The sequence below is a fragment of the Pelodiscus sinensis genome, chromosome 13 (assembly GCF_052426305.1).
Source record: "Pelodiscus sinensis isolate ZL-2025 chromosome 13, ASM5242630v1, whole genome shotgun sequence".
Taxonomy (NCBI): Eukaryota; Metazoa; Chordata; order Testudines; family Trionychidae; genus Pelodiscus; species Pelodiscus sinensis.
Genome location: NC_143064.1, coordinates 45,646,165 through 45,666,539, shown reverse-complemented (window position 1 = coordinate 45,666,539; position 20,375 = coordinate 45,646,165). Strand labels below are relative to the sequence as shown.

The 20,375-nt window shown below is 57.4% G+C and overlaps 1 protein-coding gene across 1 annotated transcript; it reads right to left on the bottom strand.

Moving 5' to 3' along the window:
• Window positions 1–2,154: 2,154 nt before the first annotated feature.
• On the bottom strand, window positions 2,155–20,227 carry PRRG3 (proline rich and Gla domain 3). Its single transcript, XM_075896694.2, has 4 exons — window positions 20,086–20,227; window positions 13,211–13,252; window positions 7,365–7,525; window positions 2,155–6,585 (listed from the first exon to the last, which is right to left on the bottom strand). The coding sequence occupies exons 2-4, from the start codon at window positions 13,215–13,217 to the stop codon at window positions 6,040–6,042; spliced, it is 714 nt and encodes a 237-aa protein (XP_075752809.1). The 5' UTR covers window positions 13,218–13,252; window positions 20,086–20,227; the 3' UTR covers window positions 2,155–6,039.
• Window positions 20,228–20,375: the final 148 nt, after the last annotated feature.

Below are 20,375 nucleotides of genomic sequence, written 5' to 3'. Positions count from 1 at the left end.
GCCCGTTATCAATAGCAGGGTAGAGCGTGGGAACACCAGAGAATGGTACCCTGGATTTCCTGTGCCCTGGTCGCTGCAATGTGGGTGCTTTCTGCACCTTTCCCCCTGGAAAATGAACCGGGGTCAGTTTCAGCGGCACCTCTCCGGTCAGTTTCACCTTGAGCAGGGGCATCTCCTTGGATGGGCTCAGCTGTGGCAGGGAAAAGTCCAATCCAAGCAGGCCTAAGGGGGCCTGACGGAGTCCTTGGACCCATCTCGCCCTCAGAGAGCCTCAGCCATGGGCGGAGGGTGTGTAAGTGTAAGAAAAAAACAAAGAAGGGCCCATCCTCAGCACCGCATCAGCCTGAGAAGTCCTGAGACATGGGACAGGTGCGGCCGGGTTCAGGGAGCTCTGAGTCCCCTCCCTGGAATCAGAGATCCAGTCCCTGGCCTCGGAGTCCCCACACTGCCTCCGCCCAGCTGTTCATGGGGGAAATCCTCAACGATGTCAAAGCAACTTGGGAGCGTGAGTCCCACCCACGGTCAATGGGCCTGACTGTTCCTACCTGCGTTCTGGGCCCCTGTGGCGAGCCGACCCCACACTCCCCGGCCTGGGACTCTGCTGGAAAGCTCCGGGCAGTGGTTCGCATCTAGGCTGTGATGGCGGCAGATCAGTGCTACCCAAGAGCCCTGTGGGCCCTGCTTGAGGGTCAGCTCCATGAGGCACGGGCGCTGTGTCGGTCCCTGTACAGGACGGGCCGTCAGAGAGCACCTTCCCTTCTGGGTTTCGCCCCTGCTGCACTGGCAACAGGGAGGCTGCAGGGCAGGGGTGGGCGATCGTTTTTAAGGGGGCGGCCACTTCACGAATTTCGGAGTGGTTGGGGACTGCCCTGGAAGGGGGGGGGCTTTGGACAGAATGGGCGGGGCTAGGAGGCTTCACATGCTCCCCTGCCCACAGACCCTGATTGACCTGGGAGCGGGGGAGTGGCAGGGCGGCCGCAGGCCGCATCAAACAGCGTGGTGGGCCAGATCCGGCCCATGGACATTGTCTTGCCCACCCCTGCTGTAGAGGATGGTCAAACAAACAAACAAAAGGATGTTTTACTTCACTCGGCGCACAGTCAACCTGTGGAACTCCTTGCCAGAGGATGTGGTGAAGGCTAGAACTTTAACAGGGTTCAAAAAATAGCTAGATAGATTCATGGAGGTTAGGTCCATCAGTGGCTATTAGCCAGGATAGGTAGAAATGGTGTCCCTAGCCTCTGTTTCTCTAGAGATGGCTGACAGGGAAGAGATCACATGAGGATTCCCTATTATGTTCCCTCTCTCTGGGGCATCTGGTATAGGTCACTGTCAGCAGACAGCATACTGAGCCGGATGGACCCAGTCTGGCCATTCTTATGATGGTCAGCCGGCCAGCCGATCGCTGTGTAGGGACGCCACTAGGCACAAACCAGAAGAGACTGGGCCAATGTTGGGCTGTACCATGGAGGCAGCACTGCTTGTGTTTCCAGCACAGCAGCCTCTGAGCCGTAAGGACCATTTCGAAGATGAATTTCATGCCATTCCTCCTCCCGCAATAAGCACAGTGCCGGCTCCAGCCCTGTAGGCAGAGTTCTTCAGTCCTTTTCAAGCTGAGTTTAGGGGTCACTTTCATCAAGGGGGAGATAGCTCAGTGGTTTGAGCAGTGGCTTGCTAAACCCAGGTTTGTGAGTTCAATCCTTCAGGGGGCCATTTAAGGATCTGGAGCAAATCTATCAGGGATGGTATATGGTCCTACTGTGAGGGCAGGAGACTGGACTGGATGACCTCTCAAGGTCCCTTCCAGCTCTATGAGATAGGTATACCCAAATAAGAAAGCGAGTCCAGAAAAAGCACATGCAGCCCAGAACCTTCACATCTTCTGTGGCTATTTACAGATGGACTCCCTCTAGTGGTGAATTTGGAGCTAAAGACCAGCACAGGAGTGGAGGCTGTAAATAAACTGTAGGAAACTTGGTCACATGCATGGACATCCAGCTAACTAAAATCTTGCCAGACTAGAGACGTTCAAGGCTGGTGAAAAATGGTACTTGTGTGATTTCACACTGCTTCCCCTTGCACTGATGTAGTGACTGCACAAGGTAAACAGCTGAACTGGGCTGAACTGGGCCCACAGAGGCATCCTCCCTTGTGAACGGGTCCTGGCTTTTCCAAATAACTTGGTGCCCACAGGTCCAGGCAGGGAAAAATGACAATGCACAGTTTTGACGGTGGTTTTTTTAATAAATAATGTTTTGGCACAGAAATAGACCAAGTTGTACACAATTCAAACCGCAGGGTTCATCACTGTGACTGTAAGAGGGAGAGAGGGAGGAAGAAATTCCCACCTCTCTCTGCTCCTTTTCAAGTTCCGGTGGATCCTGACCTAGCTATAGACCATATGCCATGGCCCACATGTGGACACAGACCCAGAAGGAGAGGGACACAACACACAGAGTGCAAGCAGCTGCCCCGGCACAGAAATAAGATTTTCTCGCACCCTCAGGTTCCTGAGTCAACCTTTCTGCTGTCGGCTGTTTTCCAACATGAAGGGGTAAGAGAACACGGGGTGTGCTTGGACCAGAACCGGGGACAGCTGAGAGGTATATGTAGTGACGGGCATTTCCAACCAGCTAAAATGTCCTTGCCAGTGCTTTTTGGGGGTGGAGGAGTGAGATTTGTGCTCAGTAACATTAATAGGGATGGCAGTGCTGGACACTTCAATACTTGTACAGTGAGACCACCACATCGCGGGGCTGCCAGCGAGAGCAAGGTGGGGCACAAGGGAGGGGGCAGGAGCCCCCTTGCTAAGCAAAGCTCCTTGCAGGGAGGTTGCAGAGCCAGCTGGAGGTGCAACCCAGAGAAGCAACTGGATTGCTTACCAGGAGGGCATGCAACAGGCGGACGGGCAGTGTCATTCCCTTAGCAATTCCTTTCATGCCTATCCTGGGGTGGAGCCGGCCCCGGGGCCGAGTGGGGCCGGCTCTGGGGCCGAATAGGCTACACGCACTACACAACTCAGCAGCACTACACCGTCACCAATAAGCCAGCTCTCCTCGAGAAACGACAGAGCCAAATCATTGCTCGGCTCCAGTAAGCAGTCATCAGCTACTCTCCAAAGCAGCGGTGAAAAGGAGACACCATGAAGTGAAATATCAGACCCTGCAAGACCAAATTAGCCTTCCAGGGGAATAGCAACATTTTGGAGTCTCGAAAGCAAATCGAGTTCACTTTCGGCCATTTGTGAGATTGGTGCACGGCCTGGCCATCCTGCCCTAGGCACTTTCTGGCTCCTCTGCCCTAGCCCAGGGTTGCAGATTTTAGACTCCCAGGGATGCGGGAGAGGTTTAAAGATTTCGGGAAGGTTTACTGTCACTTGTTTTTGTTGGGTTCACTAACCCTTTCTGTTGCTGGGGTTTCTCTCTGGCTTTACTCGCCTCATTGTGCTTCTATGTTCTAAAGACAGGGGGAGAGAAGGAAAGAATTTGGAGGCAGGCAAAAGCCCACAGAGAAACAGTAACAAAAGTGACGGGAGTCAGAGCCAGATTTGCTGCCGGGGCACGAGAATGGAGTTGTGCCCTCAGAACAGCAGGAATTGGATCCGCCAATTCATTAAGCTGCTCTCTGTAACTACTGATGAGGTTCGGATCTTGAAGCTCCAGCCCCAATAAAAAGTCAGTGGCTAAAAAAACCCAGATCTTTGAAAAAAGATATTTCACCCCCCAAACCTGACCAGTGAGCGTGGCCCGGCCTCTTTAAAAAAAAAAAACGCAGACAAAATTCGGAGAGATCCAGGCCTGCCTACTCCCTCGATTTCTGCACGTCCCAGGCATTCTGCAATAGGCCCCAGGACAGAGCGGAGGGAGCCGCGCGGGCAAGCGTGGGAGACGGTCTGACAGCGCGTTCTGGTTTTACTTTGTTCACCCTAGAGCTTGGTGCTCAGCTCAGCCCTGAGGGGAAACCCAGACAATCCAACCCGCATCCACACACCAAGGCCCTCCTAAGCCCCCACGGAGAAGAGTGAAATCTTCACGGCCCTCCGCAAGCCCACACGGAATCTTAGAGGGAACCTTCCTAAGCTCCGCCCCTTTACCCTGCATCCACAGATCTCCAAGCACTTTCCGTGCCACGAATTTAGCCGCAAAATGCCCCGCAGACACTGTCCCTCAGAAGCACAGAGAGGGTAAGTGACTGTCCCAACATCTGTGACAGGGCTAGAACCCAGAGCTTCTAGCTCCCAGGCCTAGCCTTCAGCACATCTGCCCCACACCATGCAGATGCCACGCGCGCGTGGTCTTCCTTAGCTCTGGTGGTTGCTTACAAAGCCCAGAGTCCTGCGACGATGGGATCTTCCACACAGAGTCACAGCTGCCAAGAGAGGTAGGCGGCGTCTATGAAACACGCCCCCTACTGAAACCGCTTCCTACCCCCACTTTATTCACAAGGGCAGGTTCCCCCACAATTTCCCTCCCCCTTTCCCTCGTTCCTTAGCTCTGCCCGGCCGGCAAGGGGCAGCACAAGATGTTGACGCACGCCCCGGTGGCCTGGCCCAGGTGCGTCCAGCCCTACGGGTGAGTTCCCCAACTCACAAGCCCCAGAGCCTTGGCAGCCGCAGCACGGACCACGGCGTGGGCCTCAAAGGAGACCAGTCTCCCACTCTCACCGTGCTAGCTGGCAGGCGGGACGGCGGCCCATGGGGAAGGGCCGCTGCGCCGCATCTGCCTCCAGCCTGGTGAGCATGTTGGGCAGTGCCCCCCCGTTGGGCAGATGCTTCGCAGACCGGATGCTGGTGCACGGTGGGACAAGGAAAGGGATGGAGTCTCCCCTCTGTAACAGCATCCGATTTATGGGAAAGGCCCTGGCAGAGGTCGGAGCTGGTGGGGGAGGCGGAATGGGGCAACGCCAAGGAGGAAGAGACACCCCCACCCTTAAAACGGGGAGAGCCTTAAAAACCTGCCAGGACCAGTCTCGGATTTGGCGTCACACAAGGCAACGAGGCAGACCGCCCGCCTGCCTCAGCCACACAGAGACAGGAGGCCCAGGGCAATCCCAGCCAGAGGGCTCGCTCCCTGGAACAGACATGTCACACGGAGCCGGGGGTCACGGAGACACAAGCTCCAGGTGCCCCCGTCCAGAGACATTCTCCTCACAGGCGCTCACCCGTGGGCCACCCCCTGTGGAGAGAAGACACCGGATCACAGAGCATCTCCCCGGCCGCAGGTCCTTCCCTCAGGTGATGACACCCCCTCAGGCGGGCGAGGAGGGAGGAGACAGAGCTCAACGGCATCTGGCCGGTAGAGCGGCTACGTTTCACCCCCGCTGTGCAAGGCCGTGCGAGGCGCACGCACGTTTGACACTCCCACGCACGCCCCGGCAAGGAACTGAGGAGAAGTCGATCCCCCCGAGCGTCCCGGTGCCGGCATGTGCATATACAGGGGGCGGGGGGTGCCAAGGCAGCAGTGCGGCTGGTTCCAATCAGGATGACCCGAGTGCTCGGTTTTGGATGGAACGCGCTGAGGAGAATCCCCACAGGGCCAGCGGCCACTCTGCTCCTACGGCACTTCTGGGAAAGGGCCGCCTGGCGCGCCGCGGCACGCCCCTCCCCGCGGCTGAGAGCGCCCCGTCGCTCGGGCAGAAGCGCCACTCGGCCCTTGGGAGGCCTTTGCCCCTGCCGCTCCGCTTCCCCCACAAAACGAAACGAGGCGCGGCGGGGATGCAGGGAGAGGGACGCCCCGTGAGCCCTGCCGGGAGACCCCTTTACCCCGCGATCATGGGCACCCAGGAACTACCACCCACCCGGGTGCCTCTCGGGGGCAGGTCTCTCCACGCAGGAGGGCAGAGCTCGGGGCGCGTGCCATCTGGCAGCAGGGGCTGCTCCCCACGGCCCCCCCGCCTGGCCGCCGGCGCCCCTCCCCGCGTCGGGGACAGACATTTTTGGTGAGCGAAGAAGGTAAGGCTTTCCCGTGATGGCAGCGTCTGGTAAGAGTGTGAGAGAGATTTACACCGCAAGGAGGGTCCGGGCGCAGGGGGCTGGCACCGCTACTTGCCCACGGCAGGGGCCGCGCCCACGATCTCTTCGTACTTGGGCGGCGGGTCGTTATAGGAGACGCTGGTCTCCTCGCCGCTGCTGCTGCTGCTGCTCTCCGGGTGCCCGGTCACCTCCTCGTAGGAAGGGGGAGGGGTGGCACTGGACAGTCTGGAGAGGACGGAGACGGAGTGCTCCGGCGGGTAGAGGGTGCCATCCAAGTGGGAGCCGCCCCCGGCCCGGCCGTCGGCAGGCCCCCGGGCGCCCGGCTCACGCTGGCTCTGGCCTTCCCCCTGGCTGTGAGAGGTCTCTCGGTACACCATGACCCGGGGGAGGCTGCGGCCCGCACGGCTGGCCAGGTAGCGGTTCTGGGCGTACGAGGGGCGGTGGCGCGTGGCCTTCTGCAGCTGGCACCTCCAGATGATGAACAGGGCGATGACTATGAGCAGCGCCACGCCCAGGAGAGGCACCACCACGTACATGGCGTCCGAGCGCTCCGTGCCCGGCCCCGGGTCCTTGACGGAGTAGACAGAGTTGGTGTAGCCTTTCCAGAACTCCATCTGCAGCGGGGCACAAAGCAGCCCCCGTCAGGCCTTCGCCTCAGAGCGGTGCCCCTCGGCAGGGGAGCGGGGTACAGCCCGGGGCTGCTCCCTCACAGCCCCACCCTCCCCGTGTCGCCGAAGCAGGACCCATGGGGCAGCCGCTGATGCATCATGGGAACCAACGCGCAGGACTCTGGGATCCTGGGCGCATGGCAGCAAGCGGCCCAATGAGAGGCTGAGGGCCCCCGGGCTAGCACCACCTTCTGCCATGGTTAGTCTGGGGGGCAGAGAGCAGGCCAGGAGCCAGAGGCACAGGGCGGCCGGGCCGGGAGCACATGGGGGCCGGAGGCACAGGGCGGCCGGAGGCACAGGGCGGCCGGGCCGGGAGCACATGGGGGCCGGAGGCGCAGGGCGGCCGGGCCGGGAGCACATGGGGGCCGGAGGCGCAGGGCGGCCGGGCCGGGAGCACATGGGGGCCGGAGGCGCAGGGCGGCCGGCCGGGAGCACATGGGGGCCGGAGGCGCAGGGCGGCCGGCCAGGAGCACATGGGAGCAGGGAGCACTCAGGAGCACGGGTTGGCTGGGCCGGCAATGCCTTGCCAACCCCACGGCTCCCAAGGCAGACTCACCTGGAGGGGAGCTGGCGCCGCGTGGGAGAGGTGTGTAAGTGAAAGCTGAGCCCAGGTTTCCCGCTGACATCCAGGAAACAAAGCACCGCATGGGCAGGGCGACCCCCCCCCCACCCTTGAGTCATTCCGCTAAGCGGGCTCTGGGCCCCGCCGCCTCCCCCTCACGTACTGTTTTCTCCTTGTTCTCAAACACCTCCTTGACCTCCTCGTAGCTGCAGATCTCCTCTATGCACTCCCGCTCGATGGTGCCCTGGCGGAACTCCTCCAGGAAGCCGTTGGCGCGGGGGAAGCGTCTGAGGACCGAGTGGGCGTGCGTGGCCCCCAGGAACACTGAAACACACAAGGCAGAGAGGCGCTGAGGAGCCCCGCACACCCAGCCCCCCCACAATCCACAGCCTTTGGCATTTAAGGCTGGTGCACTGCGGGGGGGACCTGGCCTGGCTCACACCAGGTTCCCCCTCCTCCCCCCCCCGCACCCTGGCTCACACCAGGTTCCCCCTCCTCCCCCCCCCGCACCCATCACAGGAGACAGTCTTAGGCACAGGGATGAGGAACAGGAACCCCCTTGGCTGCATTACCCGTCCCGCCTTCTCAGCACACCGCCCGGCCACGGTGCCTCATGGGAAGGGCCAAGAGGCTCTCTGTGAGCCCAGAGGGAGGGGCGGGGAGGGAAGGACACACACCCACCGTCCCCAGAAGCTGACGTTATTTCCCCCTCCCTTTCTCCAACCGGCCCGGGGCATGCTCAGCTCAGGGAAGGTGTCCGCTGCAGCTCTGCAGAGGTGTCTCCCCAGCAGCTACGAAGCGCAGGAGCGCCCCAACCACACCTGTGGAGCACCCCAGGCCAAAGCCAGCCGCTCCCACTCCTCGGCCGTGCCTCTCCGGCTGCCCCCCCCCAACGGCTGGATCTATGTCCCCCCTGAACTGCATGTGGTGCGGGCGGGCCCTGGGAGGAGCAGCAGAACTTCATACTAAGAACAGACGCTTTTCAGTGCCGCAAGGGTGAGACAAGCCTGAATGCGGAAGCACCAGCCCCCGAGGAGGCACATGCTGGTCACCCTTGCAGACAAGGGGCTGTTCCCAGTGGGCACTATCTAGCCAGGACAGCTGGTTGTCCCTGGGGTTCCAGGTGGGACTCTCACAATGGCACGGCCTTCCATGCTGTGGGCACCAACCACCAGCCAAGGCAGGAGAGCAAATTCATGGATAACCCAGATGGCTGGCTCCAATCAGTGGAACCTACATGTGCCAAAGCAAGGGGTCCCCTTTACTGGGAGAGGGGGAGAGGGGCAGGAGGCCACAGGAAGATCATGCAAATGCAAACACCCTCCCTCCCCCCCCCCCCAAGTGCTCAGAAACACCTGGACTCTTCCAAGCAACCCTACTGACCAGCACAGGCCGTGATGTCTCCCTCCCCGCAGGGGTCACCCCACAGGCCAACCTCAGTTCATGGAACCACTCCCCGGTGGCACAAACCTGGGGACCCGATACCAGGGCAGGGACAGACAGGACACTTGACTGACCACTGTAACAACCACATCTGCAAGTTCATGACACAGACACAGGATGCGAAGCAACTTGCACAGAGCCAGCCTGCTACACACCAAGCAAGTTGCTCATCAGACCAGCAGGCAGCTTGGCCTCAGAGGAAGGCCCATGCTCTCTGCTAATCACAAATGTTCCTTGTCTTTACCCAAGCAAATGGAGATATACCCATCTCACAGAGCTGGACAGGACCTTAAGGGGTCAGGAAGTCCAGTCCCCTGCCCTCACAGCAGGCCCAAGTACCATCCCTCACAGATTCACCTCAGACCCCTACAGGCCTCTCAAGGATTGAGCTCACAACCCTGGGCTTAGCAGGCCAGTGCTCACACCACTGAGCCACCCCCAGGAATAATCTGTGGCCAACCTGGTGGCACATTTCTCCTTATGTCATCACGTGACCTTCACGTTCCTACTTTCAACTAACCGGGCAAGTGGTGTTACGGATTATCCGACTCCGGAGGCAGTGAGGTGTATTAGGAATTACAGCCATGCCGTGCCACGCGCTTTTGGTCAGGACAGGACACGCCTGATGGGTTACTGTAGATACTTTCTCCTCCTCCCCCCATTTATTCATCTTTGCTCTAGGGAGAGAATTGATGGAGGAGGAACTGCTGACAGAGGGAGTGTAATGTTGGCAGCTCATGGAAAGGTCCCCATGTCTCAGCTGAGCACTGATAAATACACAGCTGGAAACTGTCGGGCTGACCTGTGCCTGAGCGCTGTTAAAATAGGTGTTAGAATTTAACAGCCTGTTTAGACTTCACTGAATGCTTGTGAGTTGCTGCATGCATTGATCTCACTTTACAAGCTAGGGGACAAAGGCTAGGAGTAATGCGGAATCATTTGCATGGGAAGATTCTCTGACACGGTAAGTCACCAGACAGGAGAGACATTAATCTCAGGCACAGATCACCAACAGAGGGGTTACGTCCTGGCCAAGAGGAAGGCCCATCAACTCCTGATGGTCTACTGTGAGCCATTAAAGAGAACAAAAGACATTTGTTGCTTTGTTCTCCTCCCCGCCCCTGCACATGAAGATGAGCCCCAAAAGTGGATTCCTCCCGTCAGCTGAGTTCACAACTCAGAACACATGGGGCAATAGGAATAAACACACCTAACACAGAAGTACTGGATCTTTATGCTGCTTGGAGTCTGGACTCAAGGGGTGCATCTAGAGTGGCAAGATTTTGCGCAAAAGCAGGCGCTTTTGCCCAAAAACTTGCCAGCTGTCTACACTGGCCGCTTGAATTTGCACAAGACTACTGACTTTGTAATGTACAAAATCAGTGCTTCTTGCGCAAATACTTTTACGCTGCCGCTCAGGAAAAAGCCCTCTTGTGCAAGAATACTTGCTCAAGAGGGCCAGTGTAGACAGGGAAGAATTGTTTTGCGCAAAAAAGCCCCGATGGCTAAAATGGCAATCGGGGCTTTCTTGCACAAAAATCTCGTCTAGACTGGCCACGGATGCTTTTGCGCAAAAGCATCCTTGCAAATCTAGACGCTCTTTTGCGGAAATACTTTTAACAGAAAAACTTTTCCGTTAAAAGCATTTCCGCAAAATCATGCCAGTCTAGACGTAGCCAAGATGTTCCAGGCACAAGCAAAAGATCCTTAGAGCTTGGCCCGGGTTAGCCCTAAAGGACATACACAGCTTGCTTTTTATAGAAGCTTCTATTACCTCTTGAAACTTAACATTTTGCAATTCGTCTGTGTATCTATTTCTGCAGTCTGCTTTAATCTTGTAAATAGCTCCTTTCCTTTTTTTATTTAAGGAATCTTTAAATAGTTTCTCAGAAGATTCGTTACAGGTGTTGTCGTCAGTGTGAAACCTAAGGTGCCACTGATGTGCGGTAAATGACTGGTCCTTTGGAACTGGGAGTAACCTGAATGCTGCTGTGATTGTTGTCCAGGACCATCACAAAGGTACACTCACCTGGGTGGCAAGATGAGAGCACCCAGGGCGCTGCCTGTGATGGCGCCTAAGGCAGGGGTGGGCTGTACGTGGTCTGCGTTTCGCTAGAGTTAGTCCCTGGTGGACCACTAGCGCTTTATTTACCTGCACGTTCGCAGGTTCAGTAGCTTGCAGCTCCTATTGGCTGTGGATCGCTGGTTCCGGCCAATGGGAGTTGTGAGAAGCAGCACAGCCCGGGACACTGCTGCCTGCAGCTCCCATGGGCTGGGAATGGCGACCTGCGGCCAATGGGAGCTGCGAATGACCGTACCTGCAAACGTGCAGGAAAATAAAGCGTCGGCAGCCACCCTTGGCAAAGTGCGTCCGGCCCGCGGGCCACTTATTAACCACCCCAGCCTAACGAGTTTACTCTTAATAACTGGTTGGTGAAACCTAAGTACAGAATCACAGGCAGCTAGGGGCTTCTGCCCGGCTTCTTAGTAGCCCGCTCTGAGGCTGGTACTCCTGCTCCTGGCACGGATAATGAAGGCCGGTCTGAAGGATGTGAGTCACACGAACTTTTCTCCAGAACCCACTTTATTCTGCAGCTGCCGTGCTAGAGCAGAGCAACAGACATACAAAAGCAGGGGCAACGGAGAGACCATTTGACAGGGTCATCAAGGGCCCCGGCTCTCCTAGTTCTTCACGCTTTGCGAAGGAGCTTCCCGGGCCATGGCTGAGGGAGCAGTCCCGAGAGGAGCACTGGCCAGCTGAGCAGGCTCGTACTGAGCAGGACGCAGGGACCGGTTGCTGGCTCGGCCTTGACAGTCATCAGCTCTTGGGCCTTCGTGCGCTGGGTGGATGTTTCCCAGCGCAGTGGTCTATGCTCAAGTCACCGCCTCTCATTCTGGAAATAGCCTGGCCCCAGCGCCTCCCCCTCCTGCTTCGGCCCAGCCTTTCTTTCAAGAGCGCCCCTCGCTTCCTCCTCCCCAGCTCCTTTGAGACTCCCTCGGCGTTTCCTGAAGGGACAAGGCTGTTCCCTCCTTCTCCTGGACCTCAGGATCGCCAGCCACTCTGCAACCCGGCCACCTGCCCCATTCCCCGCTCTGGGACATCTGCCATGCTGTACTGGCTTCTAGAATGAAAAACAAACAAACGAGAGCATCGATAAGGGAAGCTGGGGAGAAACTGCCCAGGGACAGAGGAGGGAAAAACCGAAAAACTCCTTTGTCCCAGTTTGAAATTCCTACCTCCATTTCTATTGGCTGCCTGTTACCTGGTTAGGTAATGGACATAGTTAACCAGGCTGCTGGCTTACCCTCATGGTCATGACGTGCCAGACCCACAGCAGCCCAGAGCTTCCTGCAACCAAAGTCTTATTTGCAGACTTAAGCTGTGGTTTGTGTTATTTCATCCCCCCCGCTTGCTTCTCCAGCTCCGAGTCCAGGCACACAGCCCTGCTCAGCAACTGCTGGGCACAGCCACCCTGCCAGGGCGCAGCGGCTGACGCGGCCACAGAGGTGCTGGGCAGGGAAGAGGGGATGGCAGGGGCGTGAGAGAGGTGGGCCCTTCCGCCTCCCGCTGGCACCATACACACAGCAAAGCACTGCCTACCTGGCACGGAGCAGCCCTCGTCTCCCGGCTCCTCCAGCCGGCTCAGCTCGACCGCTGCCTCCACTCTCGGCTCCGGATCCCGTCACTCACCAAGCCGATCCCTGGGCTCTCCCAACCTGGCTTCAGAGGCAGGGCTCCCCTCCAAGCCCGCAGCCGCCGTGCCGTCCAGCAGCCCGGCGGGCTGCACACCAGACCCAGCAGGAGGATTCAGCGTGGCTCTTTCGAGATCAGATGCGGGGCGTGGACCCAGCTTTAACCCGCTGAAGCACCGGGCCTGGGATCCGGTCGCAGCAGAGCTGGCCGCTTGGCGGTTCATCTGCACACCGGCTGCAGGGTCACCTCCCCGCCCCAGCTGGCCAGCAGTGCCAGTACTCTCCCGTCTGCCCCTACCATGCTCCCAGGGAACCCTCCTCGGAGCCTGCTGGCAACTAAGTCGACCTGTTGCGGAGGCAGCCGACTGTTGCGAACACCGTGCGCAAAGGAGCAGCACAGGGAAGGGCGCCGCGCAGCGTGGAAAGCCGAGCGGCAGGGACCAGCAGGCTGTGGGAAGGGAGTGGGGTTATCAGGCCAGCGAGCTGAGCCTACCCCGGCTCGGGGCCAGGCTGAACCAGACGTGGATGACTGAAAACGCCCTGCTGGCCCGGGGTGCCTGCAGAAGGGACCGGCAATTGGCCCAACTGCTCTTCTGGCCCACGGGCTCCGAGTCTGCCGCCCGGCAACACGCGGCAAAGAGATGTGCAGCAGACAAAGCCGGGCATTGGGCCTCCACTCCCAGAAGGGGCCAGGACACGGCCCCACCTCTGTCGCCCACGGCCCCACAGACAGGAGGAGCCCGGCAGCCCTTTCTCACCCCCCCGGCAGGAGACCTCTCCACCCCTCCTGGAGGAAGAAGTGTGTGTGGGGGGGGGGGAACCTCACTTGCTCCCCCGCCCTGGCCCTCAAGGCCCCCGCTGGGAAATACTTACTTGCCATGCTGCCTTGCTCAGACCCTCGGGGCTCTCACCTACCTGTGGGGAAGAAAATGGGAGCATCATGGAGGGCTCCGAGCCTCAGGCCCTCGGCTCCAAGCCTTGGGTCACACCAGTAGCAGGACTGACCCATGGGGAAAGGTGGATTTTTCTGGGGCCCGCGGCAGGTCTCAGCTGAACTCTCCAGACCCACCACCTCTGTGGGAAGCCATGACCCCCCCCCCCCATACCTCCTCCGGGCTCTTTAGGTACACAGAACGGCAGCTGGCCCTTGCCGGCCCACCAAACCCCCCTTAGCCCTCTCCCCCGCACGCCCATTCGGCCTCTGATCCGCCCCAAGATCTCCCCGCTTCGTGACAGGGCCTGTGAGCGCGCGCAAGAAGCAGGCCGCAAGGCCTACAGGGACTCCCATCCATCAGCTCAGGGAATCGTTGTTCCCCAGGGAACACTGGGCCCCACTTCAGCAGGAGAGGCGAGAAACCCGGCCATGGCTTCTGGTCCATCGCATCCCCACACATCTGCCTTGTGCCATCTAGCCTCAGGCTGGCACGCAAAGCGCTTTACAAACCTCTCCCTACTGCAGCAGACTTCTTAGTTCGCTGCCAGGCCACCTCCGGCACCATCTGCCCGAACATTAGCCACCAAACCGCAGGGCCAGTGCCTCCTACCTGGCCAGGAAAGTTCTGTCAGCCGGTCAAAACCACAGCCGGCATTTGGGAGACGTCTGAGAAGCTACGGCCCATCCTGTTGAGGCCAGGCCATTCACTAAAGTTTTGCCAGAGTAGCCCTGTCAGGCAGGGCTGTGAAAAAAATCCAGACCCCTGACGCAGCCCCGCTGTCAAAACCCACCACGTGCTAAGCCAGCACCTTTCCCAGCTGATGTCGGCTGAGGCGGTGCGTCCACCATCCCGGCCAAAGCGCTCTTTGTGCTGCTGCGTTCGCCTTTCGCGTGTAGCCTCTCAACTCCCTCACGCAGCAGGAGCGGAGGGTGCGCAACCACCTCACAGGATCGGGGCCCCTGGACGAGTTTGGACTCTTGGGTGCCTCCAAACCGCGTCCGTCAAACGGAAGATCAGCCAGGCAGAGGGCGAGAAACAAGATTTCTTCCCCCAGACGAAAAAAGCCGATTGGCAGCACACCCTACAGGCCTAAAAACTGCCCCCAGCTCCGCCAGCCTTCGGGTGAATACACCAGCCACGTGGAGGAGGAAACGCCCCCTCTTCCTGCCACCGAGAGCCCCTGCCCACAGACTGCAAGCTGTTTGGGGCAGGGACCCACCATTCTGCGTTTGTACAGCACCTGGCGCATCGAGGCCCCCAGTAATGAGCCAGGGACAATGTTCCCTCTATTTTTTCCATCCCTGTGAAGAATAAATTGTGTTGTGTGCACCGAGGCATGTGCAGATGTGCACCACCAATCGAGAGACATGCTGGTGGTTACGGGCAGCAGTGGGTGCTCTGCCAATCAGGTGGGTGGCCGCAGAATCTCTCCTGGGCAGCCATCCAAGCATTCAGCTGACTGGGAATGCTGGCCGGGGCCCTAGGCGCCACTGCCACACAAGTTGAGTAACAATCATATAATAATAGTATCCCCAGCTGCTAGGAAGAGAGAAAGCTGGGCAGCACTGCTGGGAGGAGGAAGAGGGGGGAGTTCTGCAGCTCCAGCCATGCCTCCTCCAAATGTATTTATTTTTAAGCCCTTTTCCTCCATGAACAGTTCCAGGAGACGCCCCTGCTGTTCACAGCTTTTCCACGCAGCGGCAGCAGGACCCAGCTGTTGCGTGTTCCGCTGCCGCTCTGCCTACCAACAGCAGCGGCGCATGTGAGACGAGTCCCATTAATGCCGTGGGGCCGGACTCAGAGCAGCGGGGCGGCCGGCAAACTCAAGAAGGCGGCGCTGCATCGGGAAGGCGAGCTCGCTCTACACGAGGAAATCACATGGCGCGGAAGCGTCTGGTGCCCCTCCCCATCCAAAAGGAATTTCCTCTTCACCAGTGGGTCCTTCTGAATCTAGTCTCCTACCGTTCCACTGTGCCCATCTTAAATCCATTGCAGGAACTCCCTTGGCTTTCCACCCCCGGCCCCATCTCAGACCGGCACAGCAGAACAGTGGCACAATTCCATCTAGGGCAGTGGTTCCCAAACTTTTTGGCATCATGCCCTCCTTTTTGATTTTTGAAAAACCCTCATTCCCCCCATAGCAGCAAAATTTGTCAAGCAAAAAAAAAAAAAAAAAAGGAACTGAACAGGGCAGCAAAACTTGATGGGGGGCAGGGAGGCTGGGTCGCCTCGTGCCCCCCCTGGAATTTGTTCACACACCCCAATTTGGGAACCCATGATCTAGGGGCTCTAGTGACACTGCAAACTAGAGGAGTAAAAAAAATGTGCAGCAGAATTTATTTGTTTCCATAATATAAGAACTAGGGGCCACCAAATGAAATTAATGGGCAGCAGGTTTAAAAGAAATAAAGGAAGTTCTTCTTCACACTGTCAACCTGTGGAACTCCTTGCCAGAAGAGGTTTACCTATACCTATCTCATAGAACTGGAAGGGACTTTGAGAGGTCATGAGTCCAGTACTCTGCCCTCATGGCTCAAGTGCCATCCCAGATCCCTAAATGGCCCCCTTAAGGATTGAACTCACAATGCTCTGTTTAACACAGCAATATCCAAACCACTGAGCGATCCCTAGTCCCCTAGGTTGTGAAAGCTAGGACCATAACGGGGTTTAGAAAAAAAGCTAGATAAATTCATGGAGGTTAATACCCATGAATGACTATTAGCCAGGATGGGTAAGGAATGCTGTCCCCAGCCTCTGCTTGTCAGAGGACAGAGATGGCTGGCAGGAGAGAGATGGCTTGATCATTACTGTTTGGTTCCCTCCCTCTGGGACACCTGGTATTGGCCACTGTCGGCAGACAGGACACTGGGCTGCATGGAGCTTTGGTCTGACCTAGTCTGGCCGTTCTTATGAAGGGGCAGAAGAGGAAGAAGAGGAGAAATCAGAAATAAAAGCTACATTCATCTGAAGTCCAGGATTCACAATACTCAGCTCCAGATCAGTCCTTAACAGACAGTTTCTAAGCCCAATTACGTTTAATCCCCAGTGCTACAAAGAAACGTCACGTCTCTTCAAAATCCAGGAGCGCAAGCCTTCCAGAAGCACAAAGCAGTTGCCCCCCCACTCCAACGGGACAAGCAGTAGTGATCCTTGCACGTAGCCTCTTTTGGGTTATTGCTCACAGTTCTAGCCACATCAATCTATAGTCATACAGAATGCAAGTTTCAGAGGCCTAAAGCACTCAGAAGTCTGTGAAATACTGACTGCAAAACACATGCTGGAATTCAAGCGAGGACAAAGGAAGTAAGAGAACCGGATTTTACGGTCTACTCTCTGACATACCACCGGGGCTAGGAAGAAATGGACCGATATAGATGCTTCCAACACTGGAAATCTTTTCTAAGCTCTGATTAGCCTAAGAGAGGAAACTTTGGTCCCTAAAACACAGGCATGACACCAGCTGAGGACTTGTAACTATCCAATTGGATCTTCTCTGGACTATAAAGTGATCAGTCGCATCAGCTATGATCAGAGGTTACTTTGGTCTGGCTAATTTTTGCTACGTTCAGGTTTTATTAAAAACCAAAGATGTATGTGACAACAGGAGAGGGTTATAGGCAAACCCTCATCCTCTTCAACAATACTTAGAAGAGAGGTGGTTAGAGCAACAATATGCTCTGATTTCAAATGGGCAATTCTCAGACTCATAGAACACTAGAACTGGAAGGGACCTCGAGAGGTCATCAAGTCCAGTCCCCCGTCCCCACGGCAGGGCTGAGCGCCATACATCATCCTTGACAGATGTTTAGCTAAACTGCTCTTCAATATCTCCAGGGATGGAGATTCCACGACCTCCCTAGGCAATTTATTCAGTGTTCAACCACCTGACAGTTGGGAACTTTTTCCTAACGTCCAGCCTAAATCTCCCTTGCTGCAGTTTAAGCCCCTTGCTTCTTGTCCTGTCCTCAGAGGCCAAGGGGAACAATTTTGCTCCCACCTCCTGGTAACACCCTTTTCGGTACTTGAAAGCTGTTATATTCAAGGCTCTGTCTTATATAGGTCTCAATTACTGCCCTAGCCCCACCCCAATTTTCACACTTGCTATCTGGTCACCTTCACGGTGGTGCCCTATAACTATTATTGTATCCTCACACATGGCAGTGGCAAGAGCTGGGATTAGAAATCAGGAATTTCAGTTTATAAGGCCACAAGGTATCTCTGATGAGCAGCAGTGTACAACCCGCGCCGCGCCCCCCCCTCCCCTCCCACCCTCAGAGAAAATACACTCCTACCTGCAGGAATGCATCTGTGCAGGGAAGAAAGCTCATTTTAAGAAGAATTTATATCTGAAGCTTCATTAGAAGCATGGGGCAGGGCCAGCAATACTTGCAAGCGGCCAGCTGATGGGATGCAGGTCATGTGAGGAAGGGGCGCGTACACCAAGCATGAAGGAGTACGGCTATTTAATCCAATGGAACAAACAACCTGGTGGATTTGAACTTGAATATCTGTGTCTATACTACACACAATTGTTGTGGGGGTATCATAGCAGCAGGGGACTTGGATTACATAGAAATGCATTTCTATTCCAGGCATGTATTTCACATTTCTAAACACAGCAGCATTACAGGCACTCATACAAAACACAGCATCTGGAACACAAAACACTCCACCTCAGAGAACACTGAAGAGTTAATTTTTTGTTCTGCTTAAGGATGACAAACAAGCGAAGGAACCCAAACCCAGAACCTGGCCTCACCGCCCACCCGATTGGGTCCCCTCCCTCCTTCACCGAACAGTGTTTTCCTCCTCTATAAATACACCATCAATAGGAGGTTGCCATGGCAATGGTGAGGAGGCGTGAGGGATACAGCAATGGGGATGCTGATGCAGTCATACGTTCGTGTCTTCCACACCTCACAACCCCGAGCTCCCTCTCCCCCTCCCCGCAACAGTGATGATGCTGAAGGAGGAAACTGTGCTGACAGAATATGGTGTCCTCTGCCTCTAGCAATATGGGCAGCCTGCGCGTGGGTGTGTGGTCTGGGGGAGGGATGCACACAGCGAGCGGTTAGCCAGAACCCCAGGCCCCTTGCCAGCGGAGGAGCGGACCGCGGGATTCCGTAACATGCTGACGTGTGGAGGCACGTCGGTAGGCTGCCGGATTGCCGGGCGTCATCCCGCCAAGGGGGCCAGCTGCTTTGCAAGTTCCAAGAACTATTTTTGTTTTCAAAACCAAGATCAACACATCGGGAAAGGCTGCACAGGCTCCAGTTCCCACAGACCACAAAGCCCCACGGTGGCCAGGACATCCTCACAAGCCCTCAATGGGGCCAGAATTTGTCCCCACACACCACAACCCTAGAACTCACTCGGGCTGGAGCAGTCTGCTCGTAAACACCTGTGCATGCCTGTACATACCAGCCCGGCACCTGCCCCTGTCAGCCAAATCCCACAGTATCCCCACTGGAAACACCTTCCCCCACATCCACAGCACCCACACACCCTGGCAAATACACTTTCTCAGCACCCACACATCGTAGCCGATACTTTCCCAGTTCCTTGGAGCTTAGCACTCAAGTGTTGATTTGCTTCACTCTTGCTATTCCCTCGGCTGCCATCCACACCTCCCCTTCCCATCCCAACCCCCCTTTCCTTCCCTGACATTCCTGCCTCCTTCCGGACTCCCAAAGGCAGACTGAACCCCCTTCTCCTCTACTCCAGTGCCCAAAGCCCAATCCCCTAGCCCAGTACGGTCCCTCAATCTCTTCTAGCACACAGACACCCAGCTTTCTGCCCAGTGTCTACTGCGCCCTCCCCCCATTTCACAGCCCTGGACAGTCTCTGGCTCCTAAAACTTCATACTACTCCATGCTAACCTGCTTCCTCCTGCCCCATTTCTTCCCCCATGCCCTCCACTGCCAGTGCACCCACCCCAGACACCCACCTCATTCTTCCTCCATTCCCTCCTCTATCTACACACATCCATACAGACACTCTCCCATCCCATATGGGTCCCCCTTCCCTTAACCCACTGCCCCACTCCAATGGGCTCTCCTCCCTCTGGCTTCCTTCCACACACCCCCTCCACTAGCCATCCCCCCATCCCGTGGGTCCCCTCCCCATAACCTCCCCTCATTCCCCCGCATCCCATGGTGCTCCTCCTCATATCCCCTTCTCCATCCACCCTCCCATCTCATGGGTCCCTTCCCCAAACCCCCTCCCCATCCACCTGCTATCCCATGGGTCCTCTCCCCAGACCTCCTCCCATCCCATGGGTCCCCTCCCCATTCACACACTCCCATCCCATTCACACACACCCCATCCCATGGGTCCCCTCCCCATTCACACCCCCCATCCCATGGGTCCCCTCCCCATTCACACACCCCCATCCCATGGGTCCCCTCCCCATTCACACACCCCCATCCCATTCACACCCCCATCCCATGGGTCCCCTCCCCATTCGCACCCCCTCCCCATTCACCCCCCCATCCCATGGGTCCCCTCCCCATTCACACCCCCCTCCCCATTCACCCCCCCATCCCATGGGTCCCCTCCCCATTCACACCCCCCTCCCCATTCACCCCCCCATCCCATGGGTCCCCTCCCCATTCACACCCCCCCATCCCATTCACACCCTCCCCATTCACACCCCCCTCCCCATTCACCCCCCCATCCCATGGGTCCCCTCCCCATTCGCACCCCCCATCCCATTCACACCCCCCATCCCATGGGTCTCCTCTCCACCCCCCTTCCCGCGACCCCTCCCCTTTTCTTCTAGCCGCCCGCCCCATTCCCCCGCCCCGCCGGTACCTCATGCCCGCCGCAGCTCCGGGCTCCCCGCCCGCCTGCCCGGCGCAGCGCAGCCCAAGCCTGCAGCCACCAGTGCCCGGTGCCCACCCGCGGACACGGGGCGGGGCCGAGCCTCCCGCCCTGCCCAATCACAGAGCATGGGCGGAGCGAGCCGGCGTCTATGGCCAATCACTTCAGCTTTTCAGGCGTGCGCGCGCCGTCTAGTCCACCCAATCAGAAAACGGGAAGGGGGAGGGCTGCGTCTCCAGCTGTATCCAATCATAGCGCAGAAAAGGCGGGCCTTACCGCCT